Source organism: Lithobates pipiens, unplaced genomic scaffold, assembly GCF_037356315.1.
Source record: "Lithobates pipiens isolate NorthernLeopardFrog02 unplaced genomic scaffold, aLitPip1_a1.2 Scaffold_10, whole genome shotgun sequence".
NCBI classification, from domain to species: domain Eukaryota; kingdom Metazoa; phylum Chordata; class Amphibia; order Anura; family Ranidae; genus Lithobates; species Lithobates pipiens.
In genome coordinates this window covers 113,263,924-113,287,446 of record NW_027507686.1, presented here as the reverse complement: position 1 = coordinate 113,287,446, position 23,523 = coordinate 113,263,924, and the positions used below count along the sequence as shown (strand labels likewise).

The 23,523-nt window shown below is 43.8% G+C and overlaps 1 protein-coding gene and 1 long non-coding RNA gene across 31 annotated transcripts in view; one reads left to right on the top strand and one right to left on the bottom strand.

Moving 5' to 3' along the window:
* Positions 1 to 23,523, top strand: part of LOC143934091 (neurexin-2-like) — a 3,463,823-nt gene that overhangs the window by 1,725,731 nt on the left and 1,714,569 nt on the right. For all 30 annotated transcript variants that reach the window (XM_077457482.1, XM_077457436.1, XM_077457661.1 and 27 more), the window contains one exon: positions 12,732 to 13,115. In XM_077457482.1, coding sequence (XP_077313608.1) covers positions 12,732 to 13,115 — 384 coding nt within the window. The remainder of the gene's footprint in view (positions 1 to 12,731; positions 13,116 to 23,523) is intronic.
* LOC143934085 (uncharacterized) lies at positions 15,810 to 23,242 on the bottom strand. Its single transcript, XR_013263211.1, has 2 exons — positions 21,778 to 23,242; positions 15,810 to 17,846 (listed from the first exon to the last, which is right to left on the bottom strand). It is a non-coding gene; the product is annotated as an uncharacterized LOC143934085 (long non-coding RNA).

Here is a 23,523-nt window from a genome sequence, read left to right as displayed (position 1 = left end):
CTCCTGCCCTACCCCTACCACCCCTGCGGAAGGGCCTGCCTCTTCCTCTGCATGTCATTTTTTAAATGACCCTGTGACAAAACTCTTAGTCCCTATACCGCTGAAGGACTGCTGCAGTATAGGGCAGCGGTCAGCAGTGGTGCACGTCAACCCTATCTATTGTGGACCGATAGCGGTCCTTACAGAACAGCAGACTGTACCGCACTCAAGCCTATGTACCGTAGCACCCTATACCAAGTTACCAGTCCTTATAAGAACTTTTGTGGACCAAGCAGGTTGTGTATTAGTGTTTAGCAGACTGTACGTCAGTCCCTATACCGCTGAAGGACTGCTGCAGTATAGGGCAGCGGTCAGCAGTGGTGCACGTCAACCCTATCTATTGTGGACCGATAGCGGTCCTTACAGAACAGCAGACTGTACCGCACTCAAGCCTATGTACCGTAGCACCCTATACCAAGTTACCAGTCCTTATAAGAACTTTTGTGGAACAAGCAGGTTGTGTGTTAGTGATTAGCAGACTGTACGTCAGTCCCTATACCGCTGAAGGACTGCTGCAGTATAGGGCAGCGGTCAGCAGTGGTGCACGTCAACCCTATCTATTGTGGACCGATAGCGGTCCTTACAGAACAGCAGACTGTACCGCACTCAAGCCTATGTACCGTAGCACCCTATACCAAGTTACCAGTCCTTATAAGAACTTTTGTGGAACAAGCAGGTTGTGTGTTAGTGATTAGCAGACTGTACGTCAGTCCCTATACCGCTGAAGGACTGCTGCAGTATAGGTGAGCGGTCAGCAGTGGTGCACGTCAACCCTATCTATTGTGGACCGATAGCGGTCCTTACAGAACAGCAGACTGTACCGCACTCAAGCCTATGTACCGTAGCACCCTATACCAAGTTACCAGTCCTTATAAGAACTTTTGTGGAACAAGCAGGTTGTGTGTTAGTGATTAGCAGACTGTACGTCAGTCCCTATACCGCTGAAGGACTGCTGCAGTATAGGTGAGCGGTCAGCAGTGGTGCACGTCAACCCTATCTATTGTGGACCGATAGCGGTCCTTACAGAACAGCAGACTGTACCGCACTCAAGCCTATGTACCGTAGCACCCTATACCAAGTTACCAGTCCTTATAAGAACTTTTGTGGACCAAGCAGGTTGTGTATTAGTGTTTAGCAGACTGTACGTCAGTCCCTATACCGCTGAAGGACTGCTGCAGTATAGGGCAGCGGTCAGCAGTGGTGCACGTCAACCCTATCTATTGTGGACCGATAGCGGTCCTTACAGAACAGCAGACTGTACCGCACTCAAGCCTATGTACCGTAGCACCCTATACCAAGTTACCAGTCCTTATAAGAACTTTTGTGGAACAAGCAGGTTGTGTGTTAGTGATTAGCAGACTGTACGTCAGTCCCTATACCGCTGAAGGACTGCTGCAGTATAGGTGAGCGGTCAGCAGTGGTGCACGTCAACCCTATCTATTGTGGACCGATAGCGGTCCTTACAGAACAGCAGACTGTACCGCACTCAAGCCTATGTACCGTAGCACCCTATACCAAGTTACCAGTCCTTATAAGAACTTTTGTGGACCAAGCAGGTTGTGTATTAGTGTTTAGCAGACTGTACGTCAGTCCCTATACCGCTGAAGGACTGCTGCAGTATAGGGCAGCGGTCAGCAGTGGTGCACGTCAACCCTATCTATTGTGGACCGATAGCGGTCCTTACAGAACAGCAGACTGTACCGCACTCAAGCCTATGTACCGTAGCACCCTATACCAAGTTACCAGTCCTTATAAGAACTTTTGTGGAACAAGCAGGTTGTGTGTTAGTGATTAGCAGACTGTACGTCAGTCCCTATACCGCTGAAGGACTGCTGCAGTATAGGTGAGCGGTCAGCAGTGGTGCACGTCAACCCTATCTATTGTGGACCGATAGCGGTCCTTACAGAACAGCAGACTGTACCGCACTCAAGCCTATGTACCGTAGCACCCTATACCAAGTTAGCAGTCCTTATAAGAACTTTTGTGGACCAAGCAGGTTGTGTATTAGTGTTTAGCAGACTGTACGTCAGTCCCTATACCGCTGAAGGACTGCTGCAGTATAGGGCAGCGGTCAGCAGTGGTGCACGTCAACCCTATCTATTGTGGACCGATAGCGGTCCTTACAGAACAGCAGACTGTACCGCACTCAAGCCTATGTACCGTAGCACCCTATACCAAGTTACCAGTCCTTATAAGAACTTTTGTGGAACAAGCAGGTTGTGTGTTAGTGATTAGCAGACTGTACGTCAGTCCCTATACCGCTGAAGGACTGCTGCAGTATAGGTGAGCGGTCAGCAGTGGTGCACGTCAACCCTATCTATTGTGGACCGATAGCGGTCCTTACAGAACAGCAGACTGTACCGCACTCAAGCCTATGTACCGTAGCACCCTATACCAAGTTACCAGTCCTTATAAGAACTTTTGTGGACCAAGCAGGTTGTGTATTAGTGTTTAGCAGACTGTACGTCAGTCCCTATACCGCTGAAGGACTGCTGCAGTATAGGGCAGCGGTCAGCAGTGGTGCACGTCAACCCTATCTATTGTGGACCGATAGCGGTCCTTACAGAACAGCAGACTGTACCGCACTCAAGCCTATGTACCGTAGCACCCTATACCAAGTTACCAGTCCTTATAAGAACTTTTGTGGAACAAGCAGGTTGTGTGTTAGTGATTAGCAGACTGTACGTCAGTCCCTATACCGCTGAAGGACTGCTGCAGTATAGGTGAGCGGTCAGCAGTGGTGCACGTCAACCCTATCTATTGTGGACCGATAGCGGTCCTTACAGAACAGCAGACTGTACCGCACTCAAGCCTATGTACCGTAGCACCCTATACCAAGTTACCAGTCCTTATAAGAACTTTTGTGGACCAAGCAGGTTGTGTATTAGTGTTTAGCAGACTGTACGTCAGTCCCTATACCGCTGAAGGACTGCTGCAGTATAGGGCAGCGGTCAGCAGTGGTGCACGTCAACCCTATCTATTGTGGACCGATAGCGGTCCTTACAGAACAGCAGACTGTACCGCACTCAAGCCTATGTACCGTAGCACCCTATACCAAGTTACCAGTCCTTATAAGAACTTTTGTGGACCAAGCAGGTTGTGTATTAGTGTTTAGCAGACTGTACGTCAGTCCCTATACCGCTGAAGGACTGCTGCAGTATAGGGCAGCGGTCAGCAGTGGTGCACGTCAACCCTATCTATTGTGGACCGATAGCGGTCCTTACAGAACAGCAGACTGTACCGCACTCAAGCCTATGTACCGTAGCACCCTATACCAAGTTACCAGTCCTTATAAGAACTTTTGTGGAACAAGCAGGTTGTGTGTTAGTGATTAGCAGACTGTACGTCAGTCCCTATACCGCTGAAGGACTGCTGCAGTATAGGGCAGCGGTCAGCAGTGGTGCACGTCAACCCTATCTATTGTGGACCGATAGCGGTCCTTACAGAACAGCAGACTGTACCGCACTCAAGCCTATGTACCGTAGCACCCTATACCAAGTTACCAGTCCTTATAAGAACTTTTGTGGAACAAGTGAGTTGTGAATGTTTAGCAGACTGCAGCAGAAGGGCAGCAGTCAAGTATAATATCCTTTCTATATTTGGAAGAAAGAATATTATACATGTACAAGCCTATTACTGTACCACTGATACCAGTCCTGAAAAGAACCTTTGTGGAACTAATAATAACAGCAAGTCTTTAAAATTACCCTCACTGCCTGACAACACTGCTTCCTTCCTGTCCCTATACAAATTGGCAAAAAAAGAGAACGATTAGTGGTTACTGGAACAGCTCTTTTGTGGACCTTGATAGTAACAGCTAATGATGATGATGATGATGATGATGATGAAAGACTAATCTGGCTGTCCCTGTAGCATACACCGTCCTTTCCCTTTCTCTAAACTAACAAAAGACACTCAGGCTGCTGCAAGAATCAGCAGCACAGCAAACCTATCAACACCTAACACCTATACCAGTCCTGAAAAGAACTTTTGTGTACCAAATAGCTAGTGGTTTATCTCTCCCTACTCCACACAGGAACCTGTCCCTATCTTAACAGAAGAAAGAATGTAAAATGGCCACCGGATCGGGTGTATTTATAGGTTAGGGGGAATGTACAAGTGTCCATGTGCTGTCATGTCTCAATTGGCTGTCCTGTATCACATGATAAACGTGTCACCAAAGGTTAAAGTTCTTGTATACATTAAACACGTAAGTCCGCCGCGGCGAACGACGGAAAAAGGCGTTCGAACGTGCGGACCGCGAATGTCGGAAATTCGCCGCGAAACGACCGCCGGGCGAACCGTTCGGCCATCACTACTCGTGGATGCAAACTTACAAATCTTCCTATCCTTGCAACTATTCAAAGTACAAACTTGGCAATTTCTACATTTATAATATCCCTTCAAATTCTGGAAAAAAGATCTGTTAATATTTGGAGGGTCGTGCACACTTGGTGCCACGTGACTGCCCAAAGAGGATGCCCCCTTGAACACTACCTGTGGTTTAGTTGGCAGAATAGCACCAAGGACTGGGTCACTTGTTAACAGGTGACAATGTCTCTGTATTAATTGCTTAATGCTACGATGCTGCACCGAAAAGGTAGTAATAAATGGAATCATATTCTGTACCTCCATGCCTACAGGTCTTCTGTCGTCTAACAATGTCGCCCTCTGTTTTTCCCGAGCCGTTTGAAGTGCTTTTGACAAAAAATCACTACTGTACCCCTTTTCTAAAAATCTATTTGAAAGGAGAGTTGCCTGATCCTCAAAGGTACTTATTTCGGTACAGTTCCATCTAAGACGTGTGAACTGCCCCTGTGGTACAGCCCTCAACCAGGGCTCATAGTGACAACTGTCTAAAGGGATATAGGAATTACGGTCAGTTGCTTTAAAGAAAGTGGATGTCACAAATCGATTGTCCTCTATTTTGACACTTAGATCTAGAAAACAAATCTTTTCCTGACTAGCCTCAAAATTAAGTTTGATGCCCCTATTATTCATATTAAGGGTGGTCATAAATGTATGTAATTCCATTTCTGCTCCATCCCATAGGAGGAGGACGTCATCGATGTAGCGTGCCCATAAGGCCACTTCCGGCCTCCTGGGAGCATCAATGACGTCCTCCTCCCACTTGGCCGTGAATAGATTGGCAAGGCTGGGGGCATATTTAGCCCCATAGCCACTCCCCTATCCTGGCCATAAAATTGGTGGTCAAACCAGAAATAGTTGTGACTGGCTGCATACTCCCAAAAGTTCCATGATGAACTCAATCTGTGTAGATTCAAGGCTTTACCCTCTTTCAAGATATATTCTGACCGCTTCCAAACCCAGATGATGCGGGATGATAGTCATTCGGCCAGGTCTTCTTTTTGTGGTGAGCACAGTACAGATCTTCCCATACCTTAAGTTTAAATGTACCTTTCTTAGAAAACCTCCTCCCCGTCCAACAATCCCAATTACAAATATATTTTACCACCCAGGGTCCATATTTATCTATCATCTCTTCCCTTGGGGTCAGTTTGTAGGTTTCACCCCATTCAGACCCCCTCTTTGAAGCGATTCTATTACCCATCCTTACGGACGTCTGGACCCTGACCTGAATTCCCAACCTTTTATAGGTTGATCCTCCAAAGGAAGCGACCCTCTGGACCATGATTGGGTTGACAAGTACCGCCCCTGTCATCGTTGCTGCTTTTCACTACTTGTCAGAACAATATTTTCCCTGTTTGTTACAATAGTCCTTCAAGTCAGCCTGGAAATTTTCCCAAACGCTTTCTTTCAATCTCCAACCGTAGGCTTTTCAGAAGTATTCTAAAAAAATGGCTTAAAGTAGGGCTATTACTTTTGTTATCTTAAGAATGACTAGAGCAGACTTGGACAACAATAGAAAATATATGCATGCTTGCAGTACAGAAGGCAATCAACTGAGGCGCACTTGCAATATTTTTTGTGTCAGTTACAGTATAGCCAGTGTTCCCAGGTCTAATTACAAAGCTTTACAGTAACCAGTTAGTAATTGCAAAGAAGAAAGATTCATACCCAAGATCATTCAGTGTGATTTAGTCTCCGTTTCCCTGATGCAATTTGTCATGTGACTTTGGACACATAAAGTTGCATTACAAGTCACAGCCCATTGATTTCAATAGCACCCGTTCCAATCTATGCGACTCAAAGCTGCAATGACTCTGAAAAGGTACCTGTACCACTCTGATGTGACTCTGGATGCAACTCCGACCCACAGTGTAAATTTGGATCAAAGTTGCATTCAAAGCCACACCACAGTCGCACTAAAATTACTCGCAATCCTGTGACCTTGGAGTTGTACCAGTGGAAACGTAGCTGTATGCCCACAGGTGCATTTAAATCTCAACAATTGGCCTAATCTCATTCAAAGGGTCAACTGAAATTGCTTTTTGGCAGAGAGGCACATATCTCTTTCCACTGCCTTCAAGATTCCTAATGGAGAGCTCATCATTCACACTTACAATTTTATATATACACATTATTCAAAATCAGTCTCATCAAAGTATTACAGGAAACAAATATATCAAGCACGGCGCTGTCACTCCGGGTGTTGCTGCTCTTATTAAAGTCCACTGGGTGGCAGACAAACCTAAAAAGCACAAACACAAAAAAGAGCGCACACCAGCCCTAGTGCATTAACGTTTATTTAACTCAGTAAAAGATTAAAAAAGCCAGGTATATCACTCACAAACATCCGTTGAATGGTTGCATTGACATTTACAGCCTCCACTGTTGCCTCCTTCCCCGATTTTAGGCTCCCTGCAGTAGCTAACAATGCGGATGGTTAAGTACTCAGTTCGCTTGCTGGCTGCAGGTACACTCTCTCTCCACGCCTCACACGCACGGACCTGCCGCCTATGGATGACGTCACTTGCAACGGGGGGCGGATCTATCAACGTGTGTGCTGACTCTGACGCTGGCTCTGACTAACTGTTCCCAAGACAACATGTTTCAGAGGCGTGGCCTCCTTCAGGTGACGCCCTAGTGTATGCTTACAACATAAATACGCTGACACCCTCCCCGCCCTCCCTGCTAGTGCCAATCACAGGGAGCCTAACATCTAGGGGAGGAGACAAGCCCATCTACCAATCAAGAAGAGCGACATGGAAACAAAGATATTCTAAAACTACTATTGTAATCATTGCTATTAGAAGTGAATCAATATCTTTCAATGTATATCTGTATGTAAACCATAACAAGGAAATGAAATAAAATTATTTATACATGAAATTGAGATAATACTAGAGAAATGAACCAACAAAATTAGTATATATAAGAAATTAAAGAAAAATATATGAGATTAAAATAAAATTTAAATTAGAAATAAAAATAAAATTTAAATTAGAAATAAAAATAAAAATAAAAATAAAAATGAAAATAAAGATAAAAAACAAAATATAAAGATAAAAATAAAAATGAAAACAAAAATGAATATATATATATATATATATATATATATATATATATATATATATATATATATATATATATATATATATATATATATACACATACACACACATGGAAAAATTCTCGTAAATGAATAAATGAACTATAAGAATTAAAAAAATAAATAAAAGATTGACAAAAAAAAATTAAAATATATATATATATATATTAGTCAATTACGGGGGACTAGTACGGATGGGTTTCTGAGATATACAGATATGTAAATTGTCTTCATATGGAAACAAGAGCTATTTATTTGTAGCAAGTATATATATACACGCACACACAAAAAACATTTTTTTATATATATTTTTTATATATTTTTTTTTATTTTGTATATATATCTCTCTCTGTATATGCTTGCACCCCTGCATACCAGCATGCATGTTATCAGCTTGAACACTCCTTGCATCTGGTGGGCGGTATAGACTGCCTAGGGTTATATGAGGGCCCCAATTTCCAGCTCCTCGTTTAGCCCTTCCGGTGCCATACTATTTAACGTAAAAATCCAGAAGGATTCACGTTTGCACAATCTGTCAAAGCGTTCACCCTCCGGTATGGACATCGGAATGGCTTCTATACCAAACAATTCTAACCCTTTGGTGCTACCGTCATGCTTGTGTTTAAAGTGGCGGGGTACACTATGTTTCTCTATTTTCTTCTCTATAAATCTCCTGTGTTCACCGAAGCGAGTTCTCATTTCGCGTACTGTCCTACCCACGTAGAGGAACCCACAAGGGCACCTTAACCCATAGATTACAAACTGTGTACTGCAACATATGAATTGTTTAATCTGAAACTTACGGCCATCCTTGCAGCTAAATGTTGTTAGTCCATGTGTGATAAATCTACATGCCTTACATTTTTTACTTTTACTTTTAAAGCTGCCTATAATATCAAAAAGCTGGGGTATAGTACGCATATTTTGATTGTGACTTTTCACCTTTTTGATACGACTGGGGGCAATAATGCTCTTTATGTTTTTAGCGCGTCTAAACACTACCTGGGGTTTTTATGGGAGAATTTTACCCAAAGTTTTATCCTGGCCCAAAATAGGCCAATACTTTTGTACTGCTCTCTTTATAGCCCAGTGCTGGTCATTAAAGGTGGCGATAAACGGTATATCACGCTGATCTTTTTCCCACATATTTTCCTTCTTGTTATCAGGGATTCCGTTCATATAGCGTTTTTTTGCTTCTTCTATTAGTTTTTCATCATATCCCTTTTCCAAGAATTTTTTAAACAATATGGCCGCCTGAGCTTCATAGTCCTTAATATCGCTGCAGTTTCTCCGTAGTCTACAGAATTGGCTATGGGGTATATTTTCTTTCCATCTGGGATGGTGGCAGCTCTTACGATGTAAATAGGAGTTGCCTGCTGTCTCTTTAAAATGTGTTTTTGACATGATGTTACCATTTATGTCATAACTAAGCTCAAGATCCAAAAATACTACCTAGCATCCACTACATAAGTAAAGTGGATGCCAAAGGCATTGTTGTTACAGTATGAGACAAATTCTTGGACTAAATCCAATGTCCCATCCCAGATGATAAGAATATCATCAATGTACCTCCCATAGTACACTAGATGTTTAGCAAATGGGTTATGCTGCCAAATACAGAATTTTTCCCAGTATCCCATAAAGAGATTGGCATAGCAGGGTGCAAAGTGCGCGCCCATTGCTGTGCCTGCTTTCTGCCTATAGTATTTATCCTGGAAACAAAAATAATTATTTTCTAAAGCAAACTGGATACACTGGCATATGAACTTAGACTGATTAGGGTTCATAAATTATGCTTCAGATAGGAAATATTCAACTGCCCTTAATCCACCCTCATGGGGGATTGATGTATAGAGTGAGCTGACGTCAAGAGATAGCCAGAGGTACCCTGATTCCCACTTATACTGCTGCAATGTTTCTAACACATGTGAAGAGTCTTTTATATATGCAGGGAGGGAGGTCACCAGAGGTTGTAAGAACACATCTACATACTGAGACACTCTACTAGTGATACTGTCCATACTGGCTACAATGGGTCTGCCAGGTGGACATATCGGGTCCTTATGGACCTTCGGTGTATGATAGAAATATGGCGTTTTAAAATAGTTGGTTACAAAGAAATGTTTTTCTGATTTTTGTATTTTTGAGGCAACAGTGGAGGCTTTAAATGTCAATGCAACCATTCAACGGATGTTTGTGAGTGATATACCTGGCTTTTTAAATCTTTTACTGAGTTAAATAAACGTTAATGCACTAGGGCTGGTGTGCGCTCTTTTTTGTGTTTGTGCTCATCAAAGTATTAGTATAGCCAAAAGATATAAAGGAAATTTCTGATAAGTTTGTTATTCTGGGTATTCAGACGGGAGACAGATGAACACAAAAGACATAAGAAAAAAATGCTTAACATTTCTGGGGTTAGGATTGTGTAAACCAGCTCTGTCTTCCATACAAGAAATCACGTTCACCCAAACGTTAAACTTCCTCACACACGGACACCATCTGTTATGGCGATTTCTACCTACTTCACTTATATGCTTAATAATACATAACATAAGTGATTAAAACCTTTTATCTATATATGAGTCTACCAATGCGGTTGCAGCTATAACCCATGAAATCCACAAGGAATGATATTTTATAATTTATTTATACAGAAAAGAAATGTTAGAATTAGAATTAGAGTTAGAATTACCAAATATAACATAGTGATGTTACAAATACAGTGTTGCCAGTCTACAAAGATAGTTAATGCAAAAAGGAGATATGGTCACAATTGACATACACATGTTATCAAGGTATTGAGGAAAATCCTGGGATAGAAAAAGTTAGAGAAAATAAAAGAGACATAAGATAATACAGATACATTACATAGTTATGTTACCATTCTTGCAGGGGGGGCACATCAAGAGGAAGAGAGGAGTTGCTGCTTGTATACCCCCCTCTGCCCCTACTCCCACCTATACTGGTTACAGCAGTGAGTGGCCGCTTCCTGCTCCCATCCAGGCAATACAGCCTGTGCTCGTGGCTGCTATGGCATCAGGACGCTCAGGAGGGGCCCCTAGAAGGACACTCATTATGCCTATATTAACCAGCTATTGCGATTTGTCATTTTTATTTCTACCATTGTTTTTAATGCTGCACTTAGTCTGACGCCCTTCTGTTCCTGCTTCTACCCACAAAGTTTACTGGTTCACTCTTCATACACATGATCAAACAATTTGGTGGAAGAGTCTTGAGTTTTTTACCCAAAAGTCCGGCTGGCTAATATTGTAGTTTTGCACATCAATCTGTCCTCCGGACTCGCATTTTGACGGACAATACTGCCGTGTGTGTGCTAGTCCGCCGTACTTTTGAAATGAACGGACTTTTCCCGCCCGGAGAAAAGTCCGCTCATTTTGAGAGCTGCTCCAGGTAGCCGGGACCAGCGAAGGAGGCGTCGCTGGCCCGTCACCTGGTATGGACTTAAAGGGGAATTCCCTGCGCCAAAGAGGATGCTGGGACTGTGACATCATAATGGGAGGGAACATCATCCAGCGATGTCCCTATATAAGTCGCCGCACGCCGCGTCTCTGTCATTGTGACCAGAGACAGCGACGAGGCAACAGCTCAAGAAGAGAAGAACAGAAGGCCAGAAGACAGCGGCGACAGAAGACCGGCCCACCGCTTGTAAAGATCTAGAAGAAGGCGTGGTGGCCCAGGAAGAAGAGCCGAAGAGGGGGACAAGACCCCCGAAGTCAGAAGAAGAGGGCGGCGGCGAAGAAGAAAGCCGGGCTCTTCCGCTAGTAAAAGAGCTAGTAAAAGAGCAGAAGATAGCGGAGGAGTCCGGCGAGAAGACCCCTGAAGATGGAAGAAGACCCCCGGAGCTGTGCAATAAACTAATTTAACCCTTGTGTGTTGTTTTAAAAAAAAAAAATTCACAGGTGAATGGGTAGGGGTACATTGTACCCCATACTCATTCACATAGGGTGGGGGGCCAGGATCCGGGGGCTCGCTCATCCCCACCCCCTTTCCTGGCTGGCCGGGTAGCATGCTCAGATAAGGGTCTGATATGGACCTAGGGGGGACCCCCACGCTGTTTTTTTGGCATAGGGAATTCCCCTTTAAGGCCATACCAGGTGACGGGGCCAGCGACACCTCCTTCGCTGGTTCCGGCTATCTGGAGCCGCGCTCAAAATGAACGGACTTTCCTCCATGTGTGTGGGCGAGTCTGTTCATTTCAAAAGTACGGCGTATAGTCCGGCGGACTGAGTCCGCCGCAAAAGTGCCGTGTGTAGGCAAGTAGCTTGTTCGGAAAGTCCGGCGGACAGTAGGCCGGTTTGTCCACCAGTCCGCCGGATAGCCTGATACGTGTGTATGCGGCATAAGGGTGCGGCCATTGAGTGCTGTCTGAAAACTCTCTTATGGACTCCTCTCATGGACTGATATATTATACTGTAATGTCATAATATTTACGTGTTTGTCATCGTCTTATTTCATGGATTTTTTGGTCTGATTCATTGTACCATGATGTTTATAATATGGGGGGTTATTTACGAAAGGTAAATCCACTTTGCACTGCAAGTGCACTTGAAAGTGCACTTGGAAGTGCAGTCACTCTAAATCTAAGGGGTAGATCTGAAATGAGTGGAAGCTCTGCTGATTTTATCTTCCAATCATGTGCAAGCTAAAATGCTGTTTATTTTCCTTGCATATGCCCCTCGGTTACTTCCAAGTACACTTTCAGTGCACATTCAAGTGCAATTCCACTGCAAAGTGGATTTTCCTTTAGTAAATAACCCCCATGTGCCTATAATACAACCCTATAGCACCATTATATATTCTTTTCCAGTAATAGCCTGCTCTGTGTCCCATTATGTACGATAAAGAGATACCTTCTAGTAAGATTCCCACATCCTTTGCATCTTTCTGTGGTTGTTGCCCACCCCTCAGTTGGACTGCTTTTGGATGTCCCAAATGTCTATAAATTACATCATTCCTGTGTCCCTCAATGGACAATGAGGAAAATAAGATTTTTGTACTTATAGTAAAATCTTTTCCATTGAAGAACACATCCATGGTGGTTGGAGGCGGAGTTATACTGGGCCAGATTAACTTTTGTACTTGTCAGTGTCCTTACCTCTTGAAGGTGACAGTATAATCCAAATGTCCAAGAATTACTACATACTCTAGTTTTGTTCCTCTTTGATGTTCATTCTAATAATGTTTTTTTTTTTTCTAGGTTCTATCTCGGTTAACAGTCGAAATACACCCTTCCAGGTTGGGGGAGAGAGTGAAATTCTTGACCTTGAAGGAGACATGTACCTTGGAGGTCTTCCAGAACCCAGAGAAGATCTTCAACTCCCCCCTGAGGTGTGGACAGCCTCCCTTGGCTTGGGTTTTGTAGGTTGCATAAGGGACCTTTTTGTGGATGGAAAAAGCAGAGATATCCGACGACTGGCTGAATCTTCAGGAGCTGCAAGTGTAGCCCCTTTCTGTACTCGGGAGACTCAACGGCACTGTACAAATTCTCCGTGCAGAAATGGAGGACACTGCAGAGAAGGCTGGAACCGCTTTATTTGTGACTGTGTGGGGACAGGGTACCTTGGGGAAACATGTGAGAGAGGTGAGCTTATTTAGTAAATATCAAAACAACAAACTATAAAAATTGCACTTGGTGTGTCTATACATATATTTGCAACTGTGTACTACATATTTACCGGAAATCTAAACTTTTTTGATAAATAGGTCTAATAGTCGAACTAGATAGATTAAAGTGGAACTAAAGGCAAAACATTTTTTTCATTTGGTTAGAAAAGCAGAGGGTTATAACCCCTGACATTTTTTGCCATCTGTGGTGATTACCTGGGTTTCCTCTCCATAGCCAAAACAAGCGAGAGGAAATGCCACCAGGGTCACTGGAATTAGTGTCCCCATTGGAAGATTTCCCCTCTATTACTGTGTTGAGGAAAATGAAAAATTGGGGATCTTCACTTTTGGTGACAATTGTAAAAAGGACAGATAGAGCGAGTGAATCATCCTTAATGGGACACAGGCCCCAATAAAAACCTGACAGGTGTGTAGACTGAGGGGCTGGGAAGGACCCAGATGTTAGCCACCCAAAGGGAAGACTTGGCACACACAGCAGTTGAGAATGCGTAAAGTATTGATAACAGTTCCAGACACAACAACTGAGTCCCTTCAACGGTAATAAGTGAGCAGCAACACTTACACAGGAGACGAAACTCAAGCAGGAGAGCTGATGATCGAGGTTGGCAGCTGACACAGGCGGAAGGCAGGTAGATGCAGTAAGCTCAAAGTGGAGAAGTCTCGCAAGTAGTTTGTGGCACTGTCCCTCCTCCTCTGTAACCTGTCCCTGCACTAGGTTCACTCTCCTTGACCAGCGTGTTCCTTTCCTTAACCTCACCACATGCAGAATTTGCCAACTACAGTGAGCCAGGGCTTTTTGTAAGCATTGCTCTCAACAAAGATTGGCGCAGGAGTCACCCTGGTGGCAGTGTACAATCAGACAGCAGCCCTCCTGGTGACACTTATGGAGGCCTAAGAGGAATAGGTCTTTTTGTTGTCCTTCACTCACCCTGTAAAGTGGATACAATAGCACCACCTGTGTAGGGAGATCAACCTGAACCTTATCCACCCTATCCAAAATGTAAAAAAAAAAAGTTTTGTCTTACTTATTCTGGTAAGTGCTGGAGACATTTGTGTACTGTTCAATCAAATGTCCCAACCACATACATATTTTTCCTGTTATAAATTAGGTAGTAAATACAAAAAAGTGTAGTGCTACCTCAAGTTTTTCCAATATGCACAAATAGTGGTAGAAACCTTCTGATTATAGGTAACTCATTTACTGATGTGTGAATAATGGTGGAAATCTCCTATACAGACTATCTGCTTATCGCTCCTATATTCAATGATATATTGAATACATGAAATTCATGAAAAGTAAATAAAAATAATAAAAAAAATGTAGATAAAATAAACTCCTATACCATGCTCCTGTGTGTTTTTACACTGCAAAATCACATGGAATACTTATATCAATAAAGTTACTCAAATATTTCAACAACCAATTGTGCATATAGTGGTAGAAACCTTCTAAATAAAATAATAATGTCCAGTGCATACGTTTGTAACAAATAATCCATTTACTAGTACTGGTGTTATGAGGAAAATACCAATCCCATAGCAGTTGGACCGCGTGATAGCTGCCACCAGCAGTATCAAGCGCTCACCTCCGTATTTGACTTAGAAAACAGGTCACTGCACGCCTTCCTAGTTGGGCAATGGACTCCACTGGTCTGGGATATTATTCAGGTGCAGCTCAGATCTAACAGCTCATTTTGCTCCACTGTATAAGGCTCTTAGACATTCATAGCTCAAGCAGAATCATAGATAGGCCATCATTGCACTTTACCATTATTAAAACTCAATCTTTATTAAAAACGCAAATAAATACACTCACATGAAACAGTGCATTTTAAACAGTGCGCATAGATATACTGTATGGCTTGTGGTTATACAGTGTATGGCCCCCTTAAGAAACACCAGGAAATCAGCATCACCTTCTAACCTTGCATATCAGCATCACTTCTTGACTCAGGATCACTGACTCCACCCTGACATGTTTCATCACTGGCCATGTCACTTTGTCAATGAGATTATAGGAAAATAGGTGTGGTAACCTGATATTCTGTATAGGAGGGTTCCACCATTATTCATGCATCAGTAAAGAAATTACCTACAATCAGGATGTTTCCACTGCTATTCACACATATTGGAAAAACGGAGGTACATTTTTGTATTATTTGGTGTGGGATCACACATCTGCAGGAGTTTGTAGGTGATGTCTGTGTGCCCTGAGCGCAGTATACACCATTATCCACCTATATAGCTATATTGCTCTTCTGTAATTGAGCTTTTAGCCAGCTGCAGGAGTTTGTGGGTGTTGTCTGTGTGACCTGAGTGCAGTATACACCATTATCCACCTATATAGTTATATTACTCTTCTGTAATTGAGCTATCAGCCATCTGCAGGAGTTTCTGGGTGTTGTCTGTGTGACCTGAGTGCAGTATACACCATTATCCACCTATTTTGCTCTTCTCTAATTGAGCCATCTGCTATCTGCAGGAGTTAGTTGGTGTTGTGTGCCTCCAGCACAGCACAGTATATGTTAGGTGCTTCGTCTCCTTAATAATACCCCTGGTAGCCTAGGCTAGGATGGAAGAGCGGAGGTCCCGATCACCGGTGGACAGACATCACACATACACGATTGTACGTGAATAATGACTGTGCATATTGGAGCACACACAGTAGTTTTATTTAGTTTGAGCTAAAGCACAGCCCTGTGGTTTAGCCAATCAGGGACTGCCACATAAAATATGCAAGATAGTATATTTTACTACGTCATCATGGTTTTTTGTACAAGCAATATTTCTGCCTAGTAACAAAAAGCTAAATATATACATTTTTATACAGTTTAAAATGTTTCTTAGGTGTGGTGCAAGACAGGCCTGTGGTCTAACGCCATGAAGTTACTTCTGCTCTTAAAAAGGGAAGTAGCTTAACCGCATCCATCTGTTCTGAACAGATATCTAACTTTGTGATAATTCTAAATGCCTTGTACAAGAAAAAAACACATATGACCTTAAGCAATAGGTTTCTATGTCAAGCTAACAGTAATTTTTCCATTACCCAAAATGGATGTCTTCTAACAAGATGGTTCCCTCATTACCTTATAATCCTCCCTTTGATCATTCTGTGATTTACATAATGATCATTCCTTTTCTAATTTAATAGCACAGGCTTCATACTCCGAACCCTTGTGCTCTTGGTTTTTATACCATACCGTTGGATCCTTAACAATGGAAGTGAGTTTCAGATCCTTCGGAGCGGCCGTGTTTCCCTTTTTACATAAACATTTGATTATCTTATAACAGGCATATAAAAATAGAATGAAGAGAATCACAGTGACAATTGTCATGGCAGCATTTCGGAGCCAAGATATTAATCCCCCAAAACTAAAACTGCTCGAGAAGGGATCCCAGTTTTTTCCTATATTCCTTGCCTCTTTCTGTCGTTTATTTACCTCTTCCCTGTGTTGGGCAATAACATCATAGTAGTCTGGGACTTCGATGCTGGTATTATGAATCCAGGTACAGCACTCATAATCCTCAGTAGTCTCACAGAGGCCAGTAAGGGCTGCACTCATACTTTCTATAGCCAACTCATGTAGTTCTAGTTGCTTCCTAATTGCCCTAGTTTCTAGATTTAGTTTGGTTATGTCATCAGAATTTTCCTCCAGAATCTCATCAATTATGCCAGTGTAATTATTTAATCTTTTCATTAGGTCAATTCCCCACCCTGTCCAGGAAGGGAACCATGCCCAGGCCATATCTTTTTCTAGGAATATCTTTCTCTTATTACGATGTTTAAGGGGATATCTGGGATGAACACTGGCTTCAAGAAGGTGACTCCCTTCCTTATCTCCCAGCACACCCATGATGGGAGCTAGTGCTGCGAGATAACACCATCCCTGGGGTTTTGTTAGAAGCTTTTCTTGTAACATTGGTAAGAACTATTGGGGGTGTGCCATTAAGGAGAAGGGTGAAATTTAAAGGTATGGCCATCAAAGGAATCCTAGCAGTACTAGGGTGAAGCTTACTACATATCCAGCATTTATCAAAACCTGATTTTTGGGCATAGCTGTATTTAAATTTTAATAACAACATTTTATCAGTAAACTCTTGGGAAGGTTCACTTCTTTTGTGTCTAACAGCGGGTGTGTTATTTGTCTTGGGGGAGGGAGTCCCACAAATCCCTTTTAATGGTCCCAAATCTTCTGGGTGGTATATACAGTTAGCTATCAACCAGGTTGGTAGGAACACTACTAGGGTAATACAGCATAAGAGGCACAAGGCCTTCCCTGACACTGATGGAGAAAGCATCTTTGTTTTTTAAAGTTCTGATTATTTGTTATCTAAGAGTTCTGTTCTTCTTCTTCATTTCTCATCCCGGCAGTTGTTTGCTCTGTTTTGTCCTTTTGAGGGGGTGTGGGATCTTCCAGGGAAATTTGTTCTATGCCTCTCTGAACTTCTTGTAGATCTTGTTCTTGGGAGTTGCTGCTCTCTGTCACTGGCTCTGGAGTCGAGGGAAGCTGGGGACACTTTTTAAGACGGCTGGCGTGGATCCAGGTGTTTCCTAGGTCTGTTAACACTGCGGTCCTGGATACCTTTTCCACCTTCCATGGTCCTGAGAAAGCCGGTCCGATACTCTTTCTTTGTGCTAATTGTTTGATCAGCACTTTATCCCCAGGGATGAAGGGATGCGTTGGTTCTGTGGGAAGAGGGAAAAAGGTGACAGAAACTTGTTCATTTATTTCGTGGAGCATACTTACCAGATTTTTCACGTACACTTCCTGTTGGGAATAAATGTTAATGTCAGAGTTAGGGTCTAATGGGGGTAATAGTCAGAAGTTGGATTTGTTTATTCAAATTATTTGTACAAAAAGATTTATTATACAGGTTGGTTAAAGGGGCAGCTCCTATGTGTCCTGGGCCATGGAGGTATGAGAGTATGAGAATGCAACTTGCTTCAGGTATTCCCAGTACCTTCCCCTCTTTTGTTCAAAGACCCTCGGGGTCTTTGGTCAATCCTGCAGCGACCCAGAAACGAACGTCCTGGTCTGTGGCCATTGTTTGTATTTGTGCTACAATTGTTTTGAAGTTAGATGAAGTGAAATGCTCTTTAAAGAAAACTGTTGTGGGGGCAGGGGGGTTAGGGGAGGAGGCGGCAGCCTGCTTTGCAGTCCTATCGGCTAGGGCGTTACCCTTGGATATTTTACTGTTATCCGAGGAATGGGCTTTTACCTTGATAATAGCCACTTCCTTTGGGAGAAGGATGGCCTGGAGAAGAGCCATAATATGTGTTGAATTGGCAATTAGTCTATTGTCTGCGGTTTTGAAACCTCTATTAGCCCATATCACACCAAAGTCATGCACCAATCCGAAAGCATATCTACTGTCAGTGTAAATGTTCACCTTTTTATCAGTGAATAGAATGCAGGCTTTGGTGAGAGCTTCCAATTCTGCTACTTGGGCTGAAGAGGGAGGTAGCGGCTTGGCTTCTAGCACCTTGTCTGGTAATTGGACTATCGCATAACCTGTTAGGAAAGTGGAATCAGAGGGGCGGGAGCAACTACCGTCAACGAAAACATCTTCCGCATCTATAATAGGTGTATCCGTGAGATCAGGTCTAGGGGATGTGATGGATTCCACTTTTTCCACACAGTCATGAAGCTGGTCTGGGTCTTGTGGTAGACGCAGCATGGAGTGCAGGAGGCGGACAGCAGGGTTGCTAACGGGAACATATTTAAGAGATAGATTGTCAGTGTTCATAAGGGTAATCTCATAACCGCTGAGCCTTTGTGAGGTCATGTGTTGGGTGTTCATGTTCTGTATGAGGTGGGTGACAGAATGGGTGGTGAAAAGTGTCATTGGGTGGCCCAAGATCATTTTGTTAGCGTCCTGTACTGCCATAGCACAGGCTGCTAAATTCTGGAGACATGACGGCATGCCTTGAACCTGGACAGGGAGTTTCTTGGATAGGTAAGAAACCGGGCGGTATCCTGTTCCATGTTGTTGTGTGAGAACCGCGGCAAAAGATTTCCCTGAAACTACACAGTACAGCTGAAAAGCTTTACCATAGTCTACCAATCCCAGGGCGGGTGCACATGACAGACTGTTTAATAGAGCTTGAAAAGCTTGTAGTCTGTCTTCAGTCCAATCTATTAATTTAGGGGCTGTCGAGCCAGTAGCCTCTCTTAGGATACTATCATAATGAGAACAGTCAGGAATCCTATTGGCGGCAATATACCATTGCACCCAAGAACGAGAGTAGGGCGGCTTTGTCTTTTGGGGGACTGAGAGCTCGAAGGGCTGCGGCACGTTTGGGGGACACTAGCCTTGTCCCTTCCTTTAGAATGCACCCTAGGTATTCTACCTGTGGCTGGCACCATTGTATTTTCTTCCTTGAGGCTAGATGCCCGGCGTGAGCTAGGTGTTGTAACAGTGATGTTGAATCGACCGCACAATCTTCAGCAGTTCGACTGCACAGGAGCAGGTCGTCCACATACTGTATTAGTACCGACCCACGCTCAGAAGTCCAAGACTTGACAGTCTCGTTGAGTACCATAGAGAAGGCGGCTGGACTGTCTACATACCCTTGCCAGGTTAGTTGGCCCCCGGCCCAGGAGAAAGCAAACATAGGTTGGGCTTCCTCTGCAATGGGAATGCTAAAGAAAGCATTCGCTAAATCAATTACTGTGTAGCATAGAGAGTCTGCCGGTATGCATGAGAAAATAAAAGTGATGTCTGAGACTAGGGGTGGGAGGGGAATCACTTGTTTGTTTACTGCCCTTAGGTCTTGTATAAGTCTCCACTCCCCACTGGCCTTTTTTTACGGGGTAAATGGGCGTGTTCCAGGGACTGATGATTGGTTTCAGGATACCTTTTGATATGTAATCATTAATTTGAGGGGAGATGCCTTTGACTTTCTCTGGGGGTAGGGGATACTGTTTTTGATATTGTATCCCTGCATCTGACCGCATTTGGGGTGCATATGGTGTGCAATTAATAAAGCCCACACTACCTTTGTTTTCTGCCCAAATTGTGTGATGGTCAAGGGAGGAAGGTATCATTAGAAAGAAACTCCTGTGTGCATGTCTTTTTGGGAACCCTCTGTGTGTGTGTTGTTTAGGGGCGTGTAAGTCACATAATGGGGAACTAGCTGTGAGAGAACCCTTTTTGTAAAATTTTATAGTAATACTCAGTTTGGACAGCAAGTCCCTGCCCATAAGGGACACGGGACATGAGGACAAAACCGCAAAACTTTGGGTACATAGCTCCTGTCCCTCGGGAGTGGCTACAGACAACGGTGGGGTGATGGGGTGGGTGACGGATGTCCCATTTATACCAATAGAGTTTCCCTCAGTACATTATTTGTGGCTGTGTAGGATATTGGGGTAGTGGTTGACGAGGGTTCTGGTATGGCGGATAACGGGGATACTGTGGGCGGGTCTGGGGGTTAAATCCGCTGCCTCTGCCTCTTGCTCTAATCTGTCCAGTCCTATAAGGGCACTGGGATTTCCAATGTCCTTGCTGTCCACAATTGCCTATATTTTCCAAGGCATTTGTTCCATGCACAGAAACAATCCTTCATGTATTGTGGGTCAGCCCCTTTGCAGGGAGGATAAGAATGCTTATGTACCTGACAAATTTTACTGACTTCTTGCCAGTCTTCCTCTGAACAAGGACCTTGGGGTCCTGGGTCATGGATTCCCAATTGGTGACACCTTTCCCGGACTTGTGTCCAAAATGGTTCTACCTGGGGGCCAGGGATCATATTACTGACAAATTCATAGGGTGATGGGGTGGCCATGGCTTGGGTTGCTGCAGAATTCCCCATCTAGTAGTCTGGGCAGTGTGTGTCTAGTGGCAGGACACAGGTGATAACACCCGGTTTGTCCAACAATCCGGTCTCTGGTCTGGGAGTAGGATCCCTGATCTTTTTTTTTTGGCAGATGGACTTATATAAAACTATGAAGATTTACCCTTAATATACGATGAAGGGTAAATCTTTCCTGGTGGCGGGATATACCCCTCTTACACCAAGTCTGCAAGAGAACCCCCCTGGTCTGGTGGTCAGTAAAATCCACTTGTCATCTATTCATAGGAAGAGTAGACCTAACGTGCAATGGGGGCAGGCGGATGCTATGTCACTACAAGAGGGCTCCTCATACTCTGCACTCATTTAAACAACAACAATTATTTTCCTTATACTCTATATTAAAACTTATACTCTATATACTTACACACGTACCTAGAGAGAAACAGACATATTCTTAATATACTTTAAGACATGAAATAACCGTATTGCAATACATTTATCAATTTATAGTGCACTTTTTAAAAAAAAAAATTTTTTCAAATGGGCGTCCACTCCACCAATCCCTTTGTCACGGGTGTAATCTACTACTTCCCGTGTTAAAAATACTATCACCAATAGTTTTAAGTCAGACCAACCTAGTCGGACTCCCCTAAACCTATAAATTCCTTGCGAGCCCTTTTAACCTCCCGAGGGACCAACCTAGTCCGTCGCGAAGGCACAGTTATTTCTTTTAAATTAAACTAAGTTCATGGCGACCATCTGGACAGAGTAAGTATTCACACCATTCACCTTTTAGGCAAAAAGGAGTAAAGTGACTTACCTGCCGCAAGATGACCCCACTTTTCTGGTACCAAAACTGTTAGGTGCTTCGTCTCCTTAATAATACCCCTGGTAGCCTAGGCTAGGATGGAAGAGCGGAGGTCCCGATCACCGGTGGACAGACATCACACATACACGATTGTACGTGAATAATGACTGTGCATATTGGAGCACACACAGTAGTTTTATTTAGTTTGAGCTAAAGCACAGCCCTGTGGTTTAGCCAATCAGGGACTGCCACATAAAATATGCAAGATAGTATATTTTACTACGTCATCATGGTTTTTTTGTACAAGCAATATTTCTGCCTAGTAACAAAAAGCTAAATATATACATTTTTATACAGTTTAAAATGTTTCTTAGGTGTGGTGCAAGACAGGCCTGTGGTCTAACGCCATGAAGTTACTTCTGCTCTTAAAAAGGGAAGTAGCTTAACCGCATCCATCTGTTCTGAACAGATATCTAACTTTGTGATAATTCTAAATGCCTTGTACAAGAAAAAAACACATATGACCTTAAGCAATAGGTTTCTATGTCAAGCTAACAGTAATTTTTCCATTACCCAAAATGGATGTCTTCTAACAAGATGGTTCCCTCATTACCTTATAGTATACACCGGTATCTTCCCTTTAATTCCTGTTGTTCTATAATAAAGGCATCTGCAGGAGTTAGTGGGTGTTGTGTGCCTCCAGCACAATATACACTACCCAATTGCTGTTTTTTCCATCTCCCTTCAGGCCATTACCATGTCTGGAAGGCCAACAAGGAGAGGCAGATAGGCACGAGCCGATAAAAGAGGGCAAGCAGGTTCTGTGTCTAGAGACCACAGTGCTGGTCGTGGACGCGGTGCATCGTCATTAGCATGTGGCCATGGGACACGCTTGTCCTTATTTTCGGCAGCTGGACGTGTTGAGCCGCATCATGGCGAAGATTTGGTAGAGTGGATGACCAAGCCCTCTTCATCCTCCTCATCTTCTCTCACCCAGGCTCAGGGTACTAGCAAAGCAGCTGCCAACGCATCCTGCTCCCTCGTCTGAATGTCATCATCAGTGACTCCTTCCCTAGACCCACCACATCCTCCTGAGGAGTCCCCCGAACTCTTTGAGCACAGTGTTGGGTACATGCTCCAGGAGGATGCCCAGTGTTTTGTAGGCTCTGATGATGATACTCAGCTAGAGGAAGGCAGTAGCGTGAGCGCAGAGAGAGGGGATGCTCAAGAAGGACCGCAATCTGGCAGTCATGTTCCACAAGCTGCAGCATACTGCCAGGTTTGCTCCAGCGATGAAGAGGGAGGGGATGATGAGGGCATTGACTCCACGTGGGTGCTTGGTAGGAGAGAGGAGGAGGAGGAGGCACATCTCCAATGAGGCAGGATGCCCTCCGGGGGCCAGCTTAGAGGCAGCACACCGACTGAATCACACCGCAGAGCTCTGCCTGTGCAGGGCTCTGCCTGTGCAGGGCGCTGCCTGTGCAGGGCGCTGCCTCTGCGCGTTATTCTAAAAGTTCTTTGGTGTGGGCCTTTTTTGAGACGAGTGCATCAGATCGCACCGCTGCTATTTGCAACATATGTCTCAAGTGTATCTCGCATGGCCAAAACATCAGCCGCTTGGGTACCACTTGCTTGACCAGACATATGTTGACCTGCCATGTATCTCATTGGCAAGCGTACCTCAAAGACCCACACCAAAGAACAAAGCGGACCTCTCCTTGCTCCTCATCAGCTGGGATCTCCAACCCCACTAGACCT